The sequence below is a fragment of the Mercenaria mercenaria genome, chromosome 15 (assembly GCF_021730395.1).
Source record: "Mercenaria mercenaria strain notata chromosome 15, MADL_Memer_1, whole genome shotgun sequence".
Lineage (NCBI taxonomy): Eukaryota > Metazoa > Mollusca > Bivalvia > Venerida > Veneridae > Mercenaria > Mercenaria mercenaria.
In genome coordinates, this window is record NC_069375.1 from 66,267,374 (window position 1) to 66,282,497 (window position 15,124).

Here is a 15,124-nt window from a genome sequence, read left to right on the forward strand (position 1 = left end):
TCTCAAGTCACTGGTCAGGCTCCTGTGACCTTGACCTTTGATCAAGTGACCTCAAAATAAATAGGGGTCATCTACTCTGCATGTCCAATCATCCTATTAAGTTTCAACATTGTAGGTCAAGTGGTTCTCAAGTTATTTCCAAAAAAATATTTTACATGAACAGGCCACTGTGACCTTGACCTTTAACAAACTGACCCCAAAATCAATAGGGGTCATCTACTCTGCATGTTCAATCATCCTATGAAGTTTCAACATTCTGGGTCAAGTGGTTCTCAAGTTATTGATCGGAACTGGTTATAATTTTCAGGCCTCTGTGACCTTGACCTTTAACGGAGTGACCCCAAAAACAATAGGGGTCATTTACTCTGCATGGACAATCATCCTATGAAGTTTCAACATTCTGGGTCAAGAGGTTCTCAAGTTATTGATTGGAAACGGTTTTCCATGTTCAGGTCCCTGTGGCCTTGACCTTTAACAGAGTGACCCTAAAATCGTTAGGGATCACCTACTCTGCATGACCAATCATTCTATGAAGTTTCATCATTCTGGGTCAAGTGGTTCTCAAGTTACTGACCGGAAATGGTTTTCAATGTTCAGGCCCCTGTGACCTTGACCTTTCACAGAGTGACCCCAAAATCGTTAGGGATCATCTACTCTGCATGAGCAATCATCCTATTAAGTTTCAACATTCTGGGTCAAGTGGTTCTCAAGTTACTGACCGGAAATGGTTTTCAATGTTCAGGCCCCTGTGACCTTGACGTTTAATGGAGTGACCCCAAAATCAATAGGGGTCATCTACTTTGCATGTACAATCATCCTATGAAGTTTCAACATTCTGGGTCAAGTGGTTCTCTAGTTATTGATCGGAAATTGTTTTCCATGTTCAGGCCCCTGTGACCTTGACCTTTGATGGAGTGACTCCAAAATCAATAGGGGTCATCTACTCTTCATGACCAATCATCCTATGAAGTTTCAACATTCTGAGTCAAGTGATTCTCTAGGTATTGATCGGAAATGGTTTTCAATGTTCAGGCCCCTGTGACCTTAACCTTTGACGGAGTGACCCCAAAAACAATAGGGGCCGTCTACTCCAGCAGCCCTACAACCCTATGAAGTTTGAAGGTTCTAGGTCAAATGGTTCTCCAGTTATTGCTCGGAAATGAAGTGTGACGTACGGACGGACGGACGGACAGGGCAAAAGCAATATGTCTCCTTGGGGAGACATAATTATAGCAAAAACAAGTATTTGGCGGTCGCTCAGCCCCGAATATGTTACAGCTTCACGTGCTGCATATTATTCCTACATGGTTTCATGTCTCTATTATTTTTAAGCTAGACGGACAGACGGACGGGCGAGCGAGGGCAACACTAATTGCGCCACACAAACAACATAACGTGGATAGGGGTGGGGCATAAAAAAATTTATTTCATATTGCAAAAGAAATCATTTACCGCCAGTTGCACCTAAAATTATACTTAATAACACATCTTAAAATATGTCCTAACATTTCATGCGAATTAATAATATATGGCTTTCTTTTTACCGCGGAATACCTTTAAAATTCAGATTACTTCCGACTGAATATTTGTATGTGTACATGTATATGCACTGGCTTATTTGTACTTTTTTCTCACAATTGTACAATCTGCTAAGTAGGTAACTTGAAAATTACCACATATATTCACATGATAAAGACCACAGTGAAATGTAATGATTTGTAAATACAAGAATGAAAGTATGTTTCAGAAAGTATAAGATTTTTTAAAACGGAATGGCTTAATATTTATTTGCAAACAGCATACACAGTTTTAGTAATAAGACGTTTGCATAACGTCAGAAAAAAGCGAGAAAATGCGCAACGTCAAACGACGCCCATAGCGCCATTTGAGACTGTATCATTTTTTGCGACTTCGTAACTCGAAAACGAAGTCGGTAGTCAAGGACTTTGTTTTCGTTAATTGTGTAATTCTTTTTAAAATCTATGGACCAGTAAATGCATGCTCCCAATTTATACAAGGAACGTCACTTCCGTAGTGTTCAGATTTTGAAACAACACATTCTAAGATTTACGGCTAGAACTTAATTAATCGGAAAGGGTCTGACTAAAACCTATCACTTAACAAACTCGTGTGCAGCCAGTGTCGCTGTGGACTAACATTTATCTCGTAGAAGTGTATTTCATTCATTTATCAAATGATTTTCTTATGATTTTTTATGTAAGTAAAATGCACGAGAAAAGTGGGGTAGGGGGAATTTTATGACAATACTGCGAAAACGAAGTCGGTAACCCCCTATTTTTTGTAAGCTAATTTTACAGTAAAATTATATAAGATAATGTTAGTTTTTTATAAAAAATCTATGGACAGGTCATTTCGCACGAAAACAATAATTTCATAGAAAGATTTTGGCATGATTTTTGCATAAAGTAAGCATTCCTTCGGCGAATAGTGGGAGTATATATTTGAAAATTACATCACCGTATAGGTTTCGACTGGCATATTATATAAAATGGGAAAAAAAAAACTTTGTTATAAAATGAACGCCCCGAAACTAAATTAATCGCCATGAAAACGGCAACGTCACAACTATTTCCGACTAGGCTAAAACGTGAAATTTCGACGTCATTTGCGTAAAAAGTGTGCATTTGACCTGTTCAATAATTGTACATCGGGTGAAGATCAACTTTTGCTGTTATTTACGTATGTTCTCAAGGACGAAACTTGTTTTTGAAAATCCCGCTCATTACACCTTCTTCACCTTAAGAAGCGTACACATCACAATGAGACTTCTTGAAAACAACCCAAGAAGTTTTAGCACGTCTATAGCTAATTAAGAACTAGTAAGTGAAATAGGATCATGGGAAGGAATAATGCGGGATTAAACATGTCATGCTATAGTAATATACGATACAATGGCCAACTAAAGTCTAATGAATTATTAGTTAAGCATGTCTGAGAAAACTGTTAGAGATAAAAACCTGTGGTCTAGGTGTTAGTACAACACCTTTGAACGTGTTTATCATGAAAAGAATGCTAATTGTATTCTGGTTTACTATTATAGTACAATATATGTTAGGCCCTAAGTGTCACAATATGCAACATTTGAAGTTCAAATATCGTAATTACACTCAATCAGTTAAAGTTATTTCAACTTATTTACTACAAAGTCTGAAACTTTTGAATGGCAGTTTCTTCAAATTTCATCGGACAGATTGCCTATATGTATCTAAACTTGACGATTTACATCACATTTAGACGTACCGATGTAAAGACTTCTTGTGTCTCCTGTATGGTTGCGATCCTTTTCCATTTAAAGAGTTGGAATATCTTGACTCTTGTTGGATTGTGCAGTGTAGCAGACGGATGTGTTCGGAAAAATGTCGGAAACCGGTCTCGATTTGACAGTGCTGGAGAACTTGAACCATAAGCAAGCTGAAATGTAAATGATAATAAACACATATACGCTGAAAAAGGAGCATGTCCATATAACATGCAAACTACATCCACATACTCTTCTTTTCATCGAGAAAATATTTTACACTCAGCAATTGAAACTGCAAACGAAAAGAACATTATGGCTTAGGCGGGGTACGTTGGTAACTCCGTTACAAATTCCTGTTGTTATTTCATTAAATTTCATAATAAATTATATAATTTTAGAAAACAATGAAATACTTCTTAGACCGGATAAAAACTGCTTGATACGTTTTAATTGATTTAAAACTTAGAGAATGCTGTTTTTTTTTAAACTTTTAAACATTTTTTTTTTGTCATTTTGTAACATTCTCGTTAATATTCATGGGAACATTTTTATCCTGAAAGAGTTTGTTCTGTCAAACAATTTTATAGATATCGCGTTGCGCTTAAAACTAAAGTAAACCTACATTACTTTATAACTGAAAACTAAAACAAAAATACGTTAATTTCTTTTTCTAAGTAGAAAAGCTACATTTCAGGTTAAAGAAGGAAGTCAATTTTACAATTTTTATTATTTTCCGTTTACAATCTATTCCCAAAACAATCGCCAGTTGCATTAAATGGAACTGAAGCGGCAAAAATATATTCAAATCATTTTTCCGCTTGCTTTTAATGAAGTACAAAAATCGGCATTATGGTTGTCAGGTTCGCAATATAATTACTGACTCACAGAGGACTGTTTTTAAAGGCTAAACATGTCATGGTTTATAGATATGTGTATGATAAATCATATATTAATTAAAAGCTTAGTCTATGGTTTAGTTCTCAAATATCCCATAGTAAAAACCTGTATACATATAAAAATATAAAAAGCTTTTATTACTCAGAACAAGAAGTTTTCTCAAGACTGATTTACATGTCCGGCTTATTAGATACAACACTTTAAAATGTTGGGAATCGTATATACTGACTAAATTAGAATATGTATATTTTGTCATAATTAAAACGTACTACTTTTCATAAGCCATACAGATTCGCCCAGAAATGTTTCATCATTTATCGGCGGTCGAAATTGTCGGGGCCATAGAAAATTTGAATTTTCATTTCTGTTCCTAAATCACAGAAATTGCAATTGTTTATTTCTCTATCAACATCACCAATCATGATTATAAACTCCTATTTCACCATAATGAAACCGCAGGGAAATTTGTGTCATGTAACGTTTAACATGCTATTGCTCGCAGCATTTAATTCAGCTTAATGTTGTCGTTGGACGCATCTGTCTTTCGTAATTCTGTTATGCAGCTCTTTAATTGGATTGCGTATGCCTTAATGCAAGGCCCAAAAGGCTTTGTTGAAACAAATTTTACAGGACATTCCTGCAATGCGAGAATGCTAAGTGGTTTCCATTTTTGTCATATAAATGCAAGCGATATTTCAAAATGTTGCTACGTAGGCATGTTTATAACATGCTCTTCGTTGGCATAAACATACAACGTTTCTACACACTGTCTTATAGACAGCAATGCAAAGTTCAGCAAGTTTTAATCAGAAGTAATTTTAAATTTTTAATTTCTTTTTAATCTACGAGGAACAATTGTATTTCGTTTATTCAAAATATAATCGTTTCACTACTGGAGTAAGCATAAGGCTTTCCTGAACATTTAGTTTTCTTTCTGTCATTTTTCATATTATAGAACACCATTTCTTTACGTATTGATTTCTTTTCTCAGAGTGCTTAATTCGGTGGCTAGACCAATCACCGAGACTGCTAGATAATAACATTATTAGAGATAAAAGCCGTTCCTTCTGGAATAGCCGTTCTAGATGTAAGCGGAAATTAACAGGTTCTCTTAAATTACTCTACCACATCTGTCTCATAAAAATGCTAAATCCTATCATTAAAAAGGAACAGAAAGACAGCTCTATGTAAGAAATCTGTCCATATATTCTTATCGATCAATGTCGTTTGTCCGGTAATCTAACTGTGGCCCACAAAGGTTCTGAACAAGTCTAGGTGTTGAATGTACATACAGTCTTTGCATTTGTGTGTCTAGTTTAAACAAGAGGGCCATGAAGGCCCTGTATCGCTCATCTGACCTACTGGCCTAAAGATCATCAAGATGAACATTTTGACCAAGTTTCATTAAGATATGGTCATAAATGTGGCCTCTAAAGTGATAACTAACTTTTCCTTTGTTTTGACCCGGTGACCTAGTTTTTGACCCTACATGACTCAGATTCAAACTTGAATAAACATCAACAAGATTAACATTCTGACTAAGATTCATGAAGATATAGTGATAAATGTGGCCTCTAGAGTGTTAACAAGCTTTTCCTTTGATTTGACCTAGTGACCTAGTTTTTAAACCAACCTGGAAATCATCAAGGTTAATATTCTGACCAAGTTTCATTAAGATATGGTCATAAATGTGGCCTCTACAGTGTTAACTAGCTTTTCATTTGATTTGACCTGGTGACCTATTTTTTAATCCTACATAACCCAGATTCAAACTGAACATTGAAATCATCAAGATTAACATTTGGACTAAGATTCATGAAGATATAGTCATAAATGTTGCCTCAACAGTGTTAAGAAGCTTTTCCTTTGATTTGAGCTGGTGACCTAGTTTTTGACCCCAGATAACCCAGTATCAAACTTGTCCAAGATTTTATTGAGGGTAACATTCTGCTGACCAAGTTTCATTAAGATTAGGCAAACAAAAATTGTGACCTCTAGATGTTAACAAGCTTTACATATGCTTTGGCCTGGTGACCTAGTTTTTGACCTCAGATAACCCAATATCGAAATCCTACAAGATTTTATTGAGAGTAACATTCTGACCAAGTTTCATTAAGATTGGGCCAAAATTGTGACCTGTAGAGTGTTAACAAGCTTTTCCTTTTATTTAACCTGGTGACCTTGTTTTTGACTCCAGATGATCCAATATCAAACACGTCAAAGATTTTATTGAGAGTAACATTCTTACAAAGTTTAATTTAGATTAGGCCGAAATTGTGATCTTTAGAGTGTTAACAAGCTTTTCCTTTGATTTGACCTGGTGACCTAGTTTTTGAACCCGGATGACCCAATATCGAACTCGTCCAAAATTTTATTGAGAGTAACATTTTGAACAAGTTTCATTAAGATTGGGCCAAAATTGTAACCTCTAGAGTGTTAACAGTGAAATTGTTGACGACGGCGATGACGACGATGGACGGACGACGACGGACGACGGACACAGGGCGATCACAAAATCACCTTTGAGCACTTCGTGCTCAGGTGAGCTAAAAAAAAAGATGTTTTGGCCAAACAAATTCGACATTGTAGAAAGTATTTTTGACCCAGACGTGCCCACGTAAGCACAGTATCATGATTTTGAAAGGAATGTTGTTTACAACTATACTATAATTACGATTAGGATTTAAAACTTGATTAACAGATAAGCTCTTACAGGATCATAAAGATACACTTCAAGTGTAAAAAAGATACATAAAAATCCTGAAAGGTCATAGAACTATCTGGCAATTTTTCTAGAAAGATATTGTGACATCATGACATTATGACGTCATGATGCGATACACGTGACGTTGCGCGGGTAATTGGATATCATTTACTTTTAAATTTACTTGTGAACACCATAATTTACGTTTTCAGTCGCGACTGCGGTACTCCTGAATATATATTACATATGGTGTTCCCTCATTGCAATATATTTTGATCTTACACTGTAACAAACAAATATACTCTACATGAACTAGGCTGTGGGAGATAGAAAACTTATATATACTTAATATCATACATTATTAATATAACCAGATATTCAGAAAGTCATACTGACAGAGACGATTACGACGTTAATATGCATTTTGCCTGAGAATATCAGTTCATATTATATGGCAAAAAGTCATTTAGTGTTTTATTGTATGACCCTGTTACCTTTCTTGAAAACGTCTTTACGTACTATTTCTTTATGTATTATTTCAACGTTTTGTAAAACCAGTTTCATTTTCTTTCTCGTGTCCTACTTAACTTTCCTTCGGAGAAAATAGAATATGGAAACAATAATCAGTAAATAAGAGTCTTAGAAACAACATGTCTAATTCTTTCATGTTAATTAAATTTTGCTTTAAAATAATATATTTACTGACCCACTGGGTCGACTAATGTAATTAATTTTATCTATTGTGTAAAATATACTTCATCTGTTCGTGACAGTGATAAGATAAACATGGTTTGAAGATCCAAAGAAGTTAAAGGACCTTTCTTGAATGACACACATTTTTCCTTTTACAACGCCAAAAGTCTGTATACTCGAATAAAAATATTTCTAACAAATAAGATACGTTTAATACCTAGTATTTTGTGTGCAGTGATATATTGTGAATTTAATTAAGTATGGACAATGATGAATACAGTTTCATAAAAGCTTTAAACATAAATAAATGCAGCATATGCGCATCCTCTTCGGAAGGAAATAAAACATACTTAAGGTTAAATTTCAGGTATGCATGCTCGAATTTGAGGTAATGCTTTCGTCTGTTTCCAGAAACTTCAATTTTAGCACCAGAACCAAGCGAAAACATTGATCTCTTTTTAAGTAAAACATTATGCATCCTAGTAAACCAAAATGTACATTAATTATTTTCTGAATGAACAATACACGTGACATTAATGAACATGTTAATAACTAACGCAGACAAATCTTGTTTACGCTTTCAGAAAAATGCAAATAACTGGAAATCGATTTGATAAGCAAAGCATTAAATCGAATTTATTGTCATTAATTAAGTCTCAGACCGAAATGGAAATTGTAAATATCATTTTCTTTCAGTTTCACATCTTGCATCACCAGATATTGTGAAAGAAAAAGAATACAAATTTCAAAATTAGCATGTTTAACCTGACTGTTAATTCGTCTTATCTGTCAGCGAGAAATCCCCGCGGTTGTTTCTGTTTCGTATTAGAGAGTCATTTCGAGAAAAATATCTAATATCAATGTGAGGTAATGGCAGATTCCAGTCTAAAACAAACTTTGTAAAGAATAACTATCAAATTAGACTGTGCTGGGTAAGGCTGTTGACGCAAGAGAATTGAAGTATCTCTTAACACGATATTTGAACGTAACTGAATATAAATTATTCTTTTCATTCTCATTAAATTACTACTTTAATACTGGCGTTTGATCAGAATCATTTCTACTGTTTTCATATGCAGATGTGAGTTGTCATGCAGATAACTTTATGCTTTGCTTTAAAGAAACTATTAAAAGTAAAAAAGTACATTTCCTAGCGTGTTCTCAAGTGAGTTTTAAAGATCCATGTAGTTAAAGTCATTTTTCTTGATATGGACCTATGCTCTGCATTGATATTTAGCTTTTGCAATGACGGTACATTCCATGTCTGATTATGTGCATAAATAATTTCACTTTTGTGCAGTCGCTTAAGAGTCACCTGACAAGGTTTAGGTTTAATATACAGAGTTGTCAGACTGCACTACATAAACGGGCATATTTACACTGATTTTAAAGTTTAAAGATAATCGTTTACATTCTTAAAACATGTATAGCTTATACACTTAACAGCCGTTGTTAAAGTATTAACAGAATGATCGAAATTCTGATATTGAATACGGCCAAACATTGTATCATACAGGCCAGAATTTATGTTATCAATATTTCACGTTTGAAAAAAACTTAATTACTTAGCCACGATGGACCTGTTTTCAACTAATATTTCAAATTACTTACAGATACTTGATATATTGTTTGCTTGTCATCAGATATTCATTCCTTGGTACTGACGCCCGTTCTACTCTACTTGGGATTTGTCAGCATGACGTTTATACAAGGTCGGTATGATACAAAGTGCAAACGACTTTTATTTTACGACATAAAACATTAACATCGAAAGAGGTAAACTGAAATAAACGAGCTTTAATTCATTCGGTTGACATTCACAGCATACTCCATAAATGCCACAGGAACACGAATTCCCAGTAATTACACTTAGCTCAGATCCTGGTTTGGAGCGCTAAGACAATGGTAATTGAATCCATTTAGATATGTATCAGAAAGTCAGACAGTGAGTCAGGTCACCTAACATGATTAAAAGATAAACCATTCGAACTAAAAATCGAAGAATCTGATCCAGGTTTGACAGGTCAGTTTGTAAACGAAAGATAATAGGTAAGGGTAGATTTCTTTGAAGCACAGTGCACCACAAACACAGCCTCAGAGCCACGTATTGCAAAATAGGCCCACAACAAAAGCAAGCTGTAACGGAAAATATTATAGACGGGTTGCTTCAAAAATCCAAAAGGTACATTTCAATTTTATGCAAATTATAGGAAAATGGGGCAGAAGGGGTACGGAGGTAGAAAGAGGATATATAGCCGATATATAGCGTGATAAATATTTGTTCAGAGGTCGTTTCTATGTATCTAATCAAATCAAAAGCATTCATATACAACACTAACAGAAAAAACCCAGCTAAATTCAATACGCCGCTTGTTTTTGCTAAACGCTTCTACTATCAAAACCATGAAAGTGACGAATATGACTTTGTATTGAGCCAAAAACAATACACAAGTAATCATATTCAAAGCATTGTGTAATGCATTTCAAAGCTCTCTGTAGCTGTTGTTATTTCTTTAAAACATAGGGAGCTTTAAATTCGTGCCCTATCTAGTTGTAAAACTAATTCTGAAAAGCGACTGGAAAACGACTGCACGTGACTATAACACAGTTTAGAATGTATAGAAACGAAAAAAATCCCTATTTTGCGGAAAACAAAAAATGCTTTCGGTATTTTTCTACCTATCTGAAAGTCCTATTTATAGAACCTGTTTAAAATTACAACCTGTAGAGGTAGGTGTTTAACTCCCTGATGAGAATAATAAATATTGTGATACTACGAATAAAAGCACTTTCAAATTGATGCTTTGGGCCAGTGGTGTCAAGCATGAAGATAAATTGAAGTTCTAATTAGGATTCCATGTCATTAGCTGTACATGGACATACAGTGACACTTAATGGGGAACTGCTTTAAAATTTAAGTCATAACAATATTTAAAAAAATATAGACTATGTGAACGGGATTTATTTCATGGAAAACAAGGACAAAAATTAAGCGAATTATCCTTTTTGAGTTCATAAATGTACCACTTTTATATAATGAGCATTGTGTCCTGTAATAATACAAAGAGCTTTAATTGATCACTCAGCATTAACGTCTGACAGACGATGAATTGACGTAAAGCGGGCGAATCAATAATACATTTCTGTATTTGTTTTACTGAATTACAAAGTAAAGCTCTCTCCAAAATGATAGTTAAATTTATTTTATTTGTCCTTATCACGACATTTGACTATTTATATTATGCCTACAAAGTATGACAGAAATGTGGTCGCATCCTGTTTAGATAAATACTATATAAGTCACGCAATAGGAGTATTAATCCCATATATGTTTAAAATGCTCTAGGTTAAATGCAATTTACTGGTGTTTAAAGAATAAGCATTTCAGAGAATCAAGAATTTTATTTGATCGAGTCAAGGGAATAATTATCAGCTTTTAACTGGTTAGTTAAATAAATGTTCATGTGAAAGCTAATGGTTCTTATTTTCTCCCTCATTAGTATTTCATGAAACGTCACCATTTTGAATGTATTGTCTTACAAAAAATTGGTCTCTTATATAATATCGGCATGTTTACAAATATATATGTTCTTGATATTACATATAGTGGACGCAACTTGACCCCGATGGTTGACCTTTGTATTATAATACATAATGAGGCACAACCTATTATTGAAAAGGAGTGTACGTAAAACGCGAGCTGCACGAGAAAAAGGAAATATTAATTTGTGTAAATATAAATTAGTGTATTGGAAAGCTTTAATGATCAAATATAAGTATATGTACTTTGATAATGCTCTGTAAACAAACTAATACCATATAAATATATACGGCTACCCTAAGCACCCTTGATTTCTAAAATGAAATAATCGATATGAATAATCAGCCTAAGGTCAACCATCGCGGTCAAGTTGCGACTACTATATAAGGGATTTTCAACTGATAATTGGAAACTTTAAAATATTATTTTCAGTGCGACATGCACGATAAATTCGAAATTTGTGCATTGTAATATCATCTTGAGATACATGTGAAAAGTTCTTAGTACATGTATAACCCACCAAAAACTGGTGACAAATTAGGGTATATTGCTTACGCTTATGAGGATTAACCTATCATATATTGGCATACAAAATGTTCTAATTTATAAAAATACTTTTTCTTTATTTCTTTAAGCTGATTACCATATATGACACAATAAAGGGACACAGTGCATTTAAGTAGCATTGTGAAAAGTGAGTTTAGAAACGGTTCTAAAACGACCTAATAGGTAACACCTTCTGTTACTGAGTCAATCGAAAGTCAGAATACCAACACAGAAACATGCCAGCCGCTCTTTTACTGTGTTTTATTCTGAAATTAGGTAAAAAGGTCCTACGAGTAATTGAATCGTTGATCAGCTCTTCTGTGCACACATCAACAGACGAAGAACAAGTACAAGTCTTTTAGAAAAGCTGTGATAAAATGTCCGAAAACGTTGTTATTTATGAAGACATTTTATTCTTCTACGGCGCAAAATATTGGCATAAGCAGTTTTGCTATTTCATAAAAGGTGGCAATGAAGATGGTTAATGAGGAGTTATTGTTTTTGCCAGAAATCGATTCTATGAAATACTGAAATTCATATCAACAAATGATTTTAACTGAATCCCCTAACCAACTGACAATTTTTCAGGTACCAAATTGTTTGGCAGGACCAACTGTGTGAAAATAAAGAAGTAAATTTAAAAATATCCTTCAAACTATACATAATTTCTCTGTTTTATGACAATTCATTTATGCAAAATTTTTAATGTCAACTTTTCAGAAGATGACTGAACAATAAAAATGATACCAAAATTGAGCTGAGTCATTGGCCATTTACGCGTAATATTTCTATTACAGACAGTAACTGTACATGTTATTGTTTTGTCTTTTTTTTTTGCATATTGATAATTTTAATGAAAATGTTACGAAAAGACTAACATTATTTTAAAGACGTATGCTAGAATTTCACCATTTTTTTCCCAATAACAGATTTTGTTCATATTTCATATATTGTTAGTTCATTCTATAAGTAATCTAAAGATAAAAAGAAATATGGGGGTCACCGACTTCGTTTTCATTCTATTTCAGATTATAATGCATGTCTAAGGTACAAGTGTATCCTGAAATCTAGAGTGTGTCTGCCATAGCATTTAACATCAAGGAATCAAATAAATGATTCATAAAGGATAACTGATAGTCAAATCTCATAAAACATGATTCTTTCCCTTCAAAAGAAAAAGAAATTTTAATGCGTTTCAAGAAATAGTTGCATGACACTTGTTTGTTGTTGTTGTTTTTGAAGTAAAAAAGCATCATAAATTCCATTTTGAAATATTGCCCTTTTATGATACTGGTTTGTGATCTTCATGCCGAAGTAAAAACGCTTAAAAATAAAAAAGTCATAAAATTCTGGTCAGACTCCAATAAATTAAACATAAATATTCATAAAGAAACGTCAAATGGGTTAAATATAACTCATAATTTTAAATAAGCAACTAAAATCTTCGGCAATATGATGTAAACAAGTGCGAGGAGATATCTACCCCGATACCGGTTTCAATACACCTCGGACTGCCGATGACACTAAAATGACAGAAACAAAACACAAAACATACGTTCAAAAATGTCAGCGAGACAATTTTATGCTTTAATGTCAACAAAAATTTATTATCAGACCCGTTACCTTTACAAATACATTCATATGTGCATGTACAAGAAATCGTTCCCAACAGACTTCATTGGGGTTTCCCTACAGAAATACGCAGAATAAGCTTGGACGTGACGGGACAGTGACAGTCAAAAGTTATCACGCTGTCCCGAAACGTACATCCTATTATTTGGACTAGTTTTGATCAAGCGTTAAAAATAAACGAGGCGATTGTCCGAATATCCGAAACCATGCAACTTTACCGGAAACGGTGCGTCGTTCGATTTCTGTCTCGTGAAATATTTACCTTGCGTACGCTTTCATTAGGGATTTCCTTACAGAAATACTTAGAATAAGCTTGGACGTGACGGGACAGTGACAGTCAAAAGTTATCACGCTGTCCCGAAACGTACATCCTATCTTTAGACTAGTTTTGATCAAGCGTTAGAAATAAACGCGCCAATTGTCCGATTATCCGAAATCGTATTATGGCTCAATACAAAATCATATCCGAAACCGTGCAACTTTACCGTAAACGGTGTCGTAATCGGTGCGTCGTGCGATTTCTGTCTCGTATTTTTTTTCCAAAGGATAATAGGTAAAGGTAGATTTCTCGGAAGCACAGAGCACCAAAAACACAGCCTCAGAGCCACGAATTTGCAAAGTAGGTCCACAACAAAAAGAAGCCGTAATGGAAAAATATTACAGACGCGTTGCTTCAAAAATCTAACAAGTACATATAAATTTATGCCAAATATAGTAAGAGGGGAAGAAAGTGGTAAGGGGTGAAAAAGGGGATGGGGGTGGGTTGGGGGAGGAAGTTGAAGAGTAAAGTAGAACAAGGATGAATATACAAAGGGAATGCTACGTTCTTTCATCACAGTTACACTACTACGTAAACCACAATAGCGCAGACATTCATGTACCAGAGATAAACACACAGCCACACCCAACTAATTAATAAAGTGGTATCTGTTACTCTCGGTCTGTTCGTGAGAGTTAATTAAATGTGCAACAGCCTTAACGCCCCTAGCATAAATACATATCAAACATTTATCCAGAACAATGCTCATTTAAACACTTTGGAAAACGATCAAGACTTCCAATTTCCGACGTGTCAATTTCGTCATGTCATTACAATAAAAGGCGAAAGCAGATGCGAAAGTTAAACATTTTGTCTGACGAAATTCTAGTTGACAGGAGTTTAGTTTTAAAATGAGGAATACAAACCAGCATATTGACAGAAAGAATTGAAATAAAAATGCACTTTTTATTGATCAGTTTCTGTCTGCAACAAGAGCTGTTTCGCTAAATACATCTGACGCATGCCAATAAAATTGCAGTCTTATAAATTGATTTAGAGGGTGTTAGGCGTTAACAAATAATAGGATTTTCACACCGTCAAGACCAAACGACATGAAGGTATCGGCCAATTTAAACTAAATTATGACGTGTCTGCACTTATCTAATTAAAATTGCCAAGCTTTTATTTAAATTTATTATATTGTGTGATCTGAACGATCATAAAGTTGACATTGCATCCTGATGTCCATTTCACGAACTAGGAATGTCTCGAAAAAGCCGAGGTCAGAGAGGTCGGAAAAAATAAAATAGTGTGCAAAGTAAGCGATATTTTAAAATTTCGATAATGTATTTACAATGACATTTAATGATCTATCCGAATATGTATCGACGATTTTATACATGTTGAAACAAAAGAACAATTTTATTTTTTATGAAACTGGTTCGAAATACCCGAGTAAAACTGCATAATCCAAACATTGGAAAATGAGTTGAAGTCAGTGTCCCTACAGAAGTTCAAGTGTCCTCGATCTATTTTAGTTTCTATTTTAGTGTCCATATTCCGCAACCTCAAATAGTAATTATTCATAAA

The 15,124-nt window shown here is 34.3% G+C and overlaps 1 protein-coding gene across 1 annotated transcript in view; it reads right to left on the reverse strand.

The window, feature by feature from the left end:
* The window catches only part of LOC123557051 (gamma-aminobutyric acid type B receptor subunit 1-like), a 123,476-nt gene that overhangs the window by 22,348 nt on the left and 86,004 nt on the right, over positions 1–15,124 (reverse strand). The window contains exon 3 of the mRNA XM_045348250.2: positions 3,262–3,432. Within this exon, the coding sequence (XP_045204185.2) occupies positions 3,262–3,432 (171 nt within the window). The remainder of the gene's footprint in view (positions 1–3,261; positions 3,433–15,124) is intronic.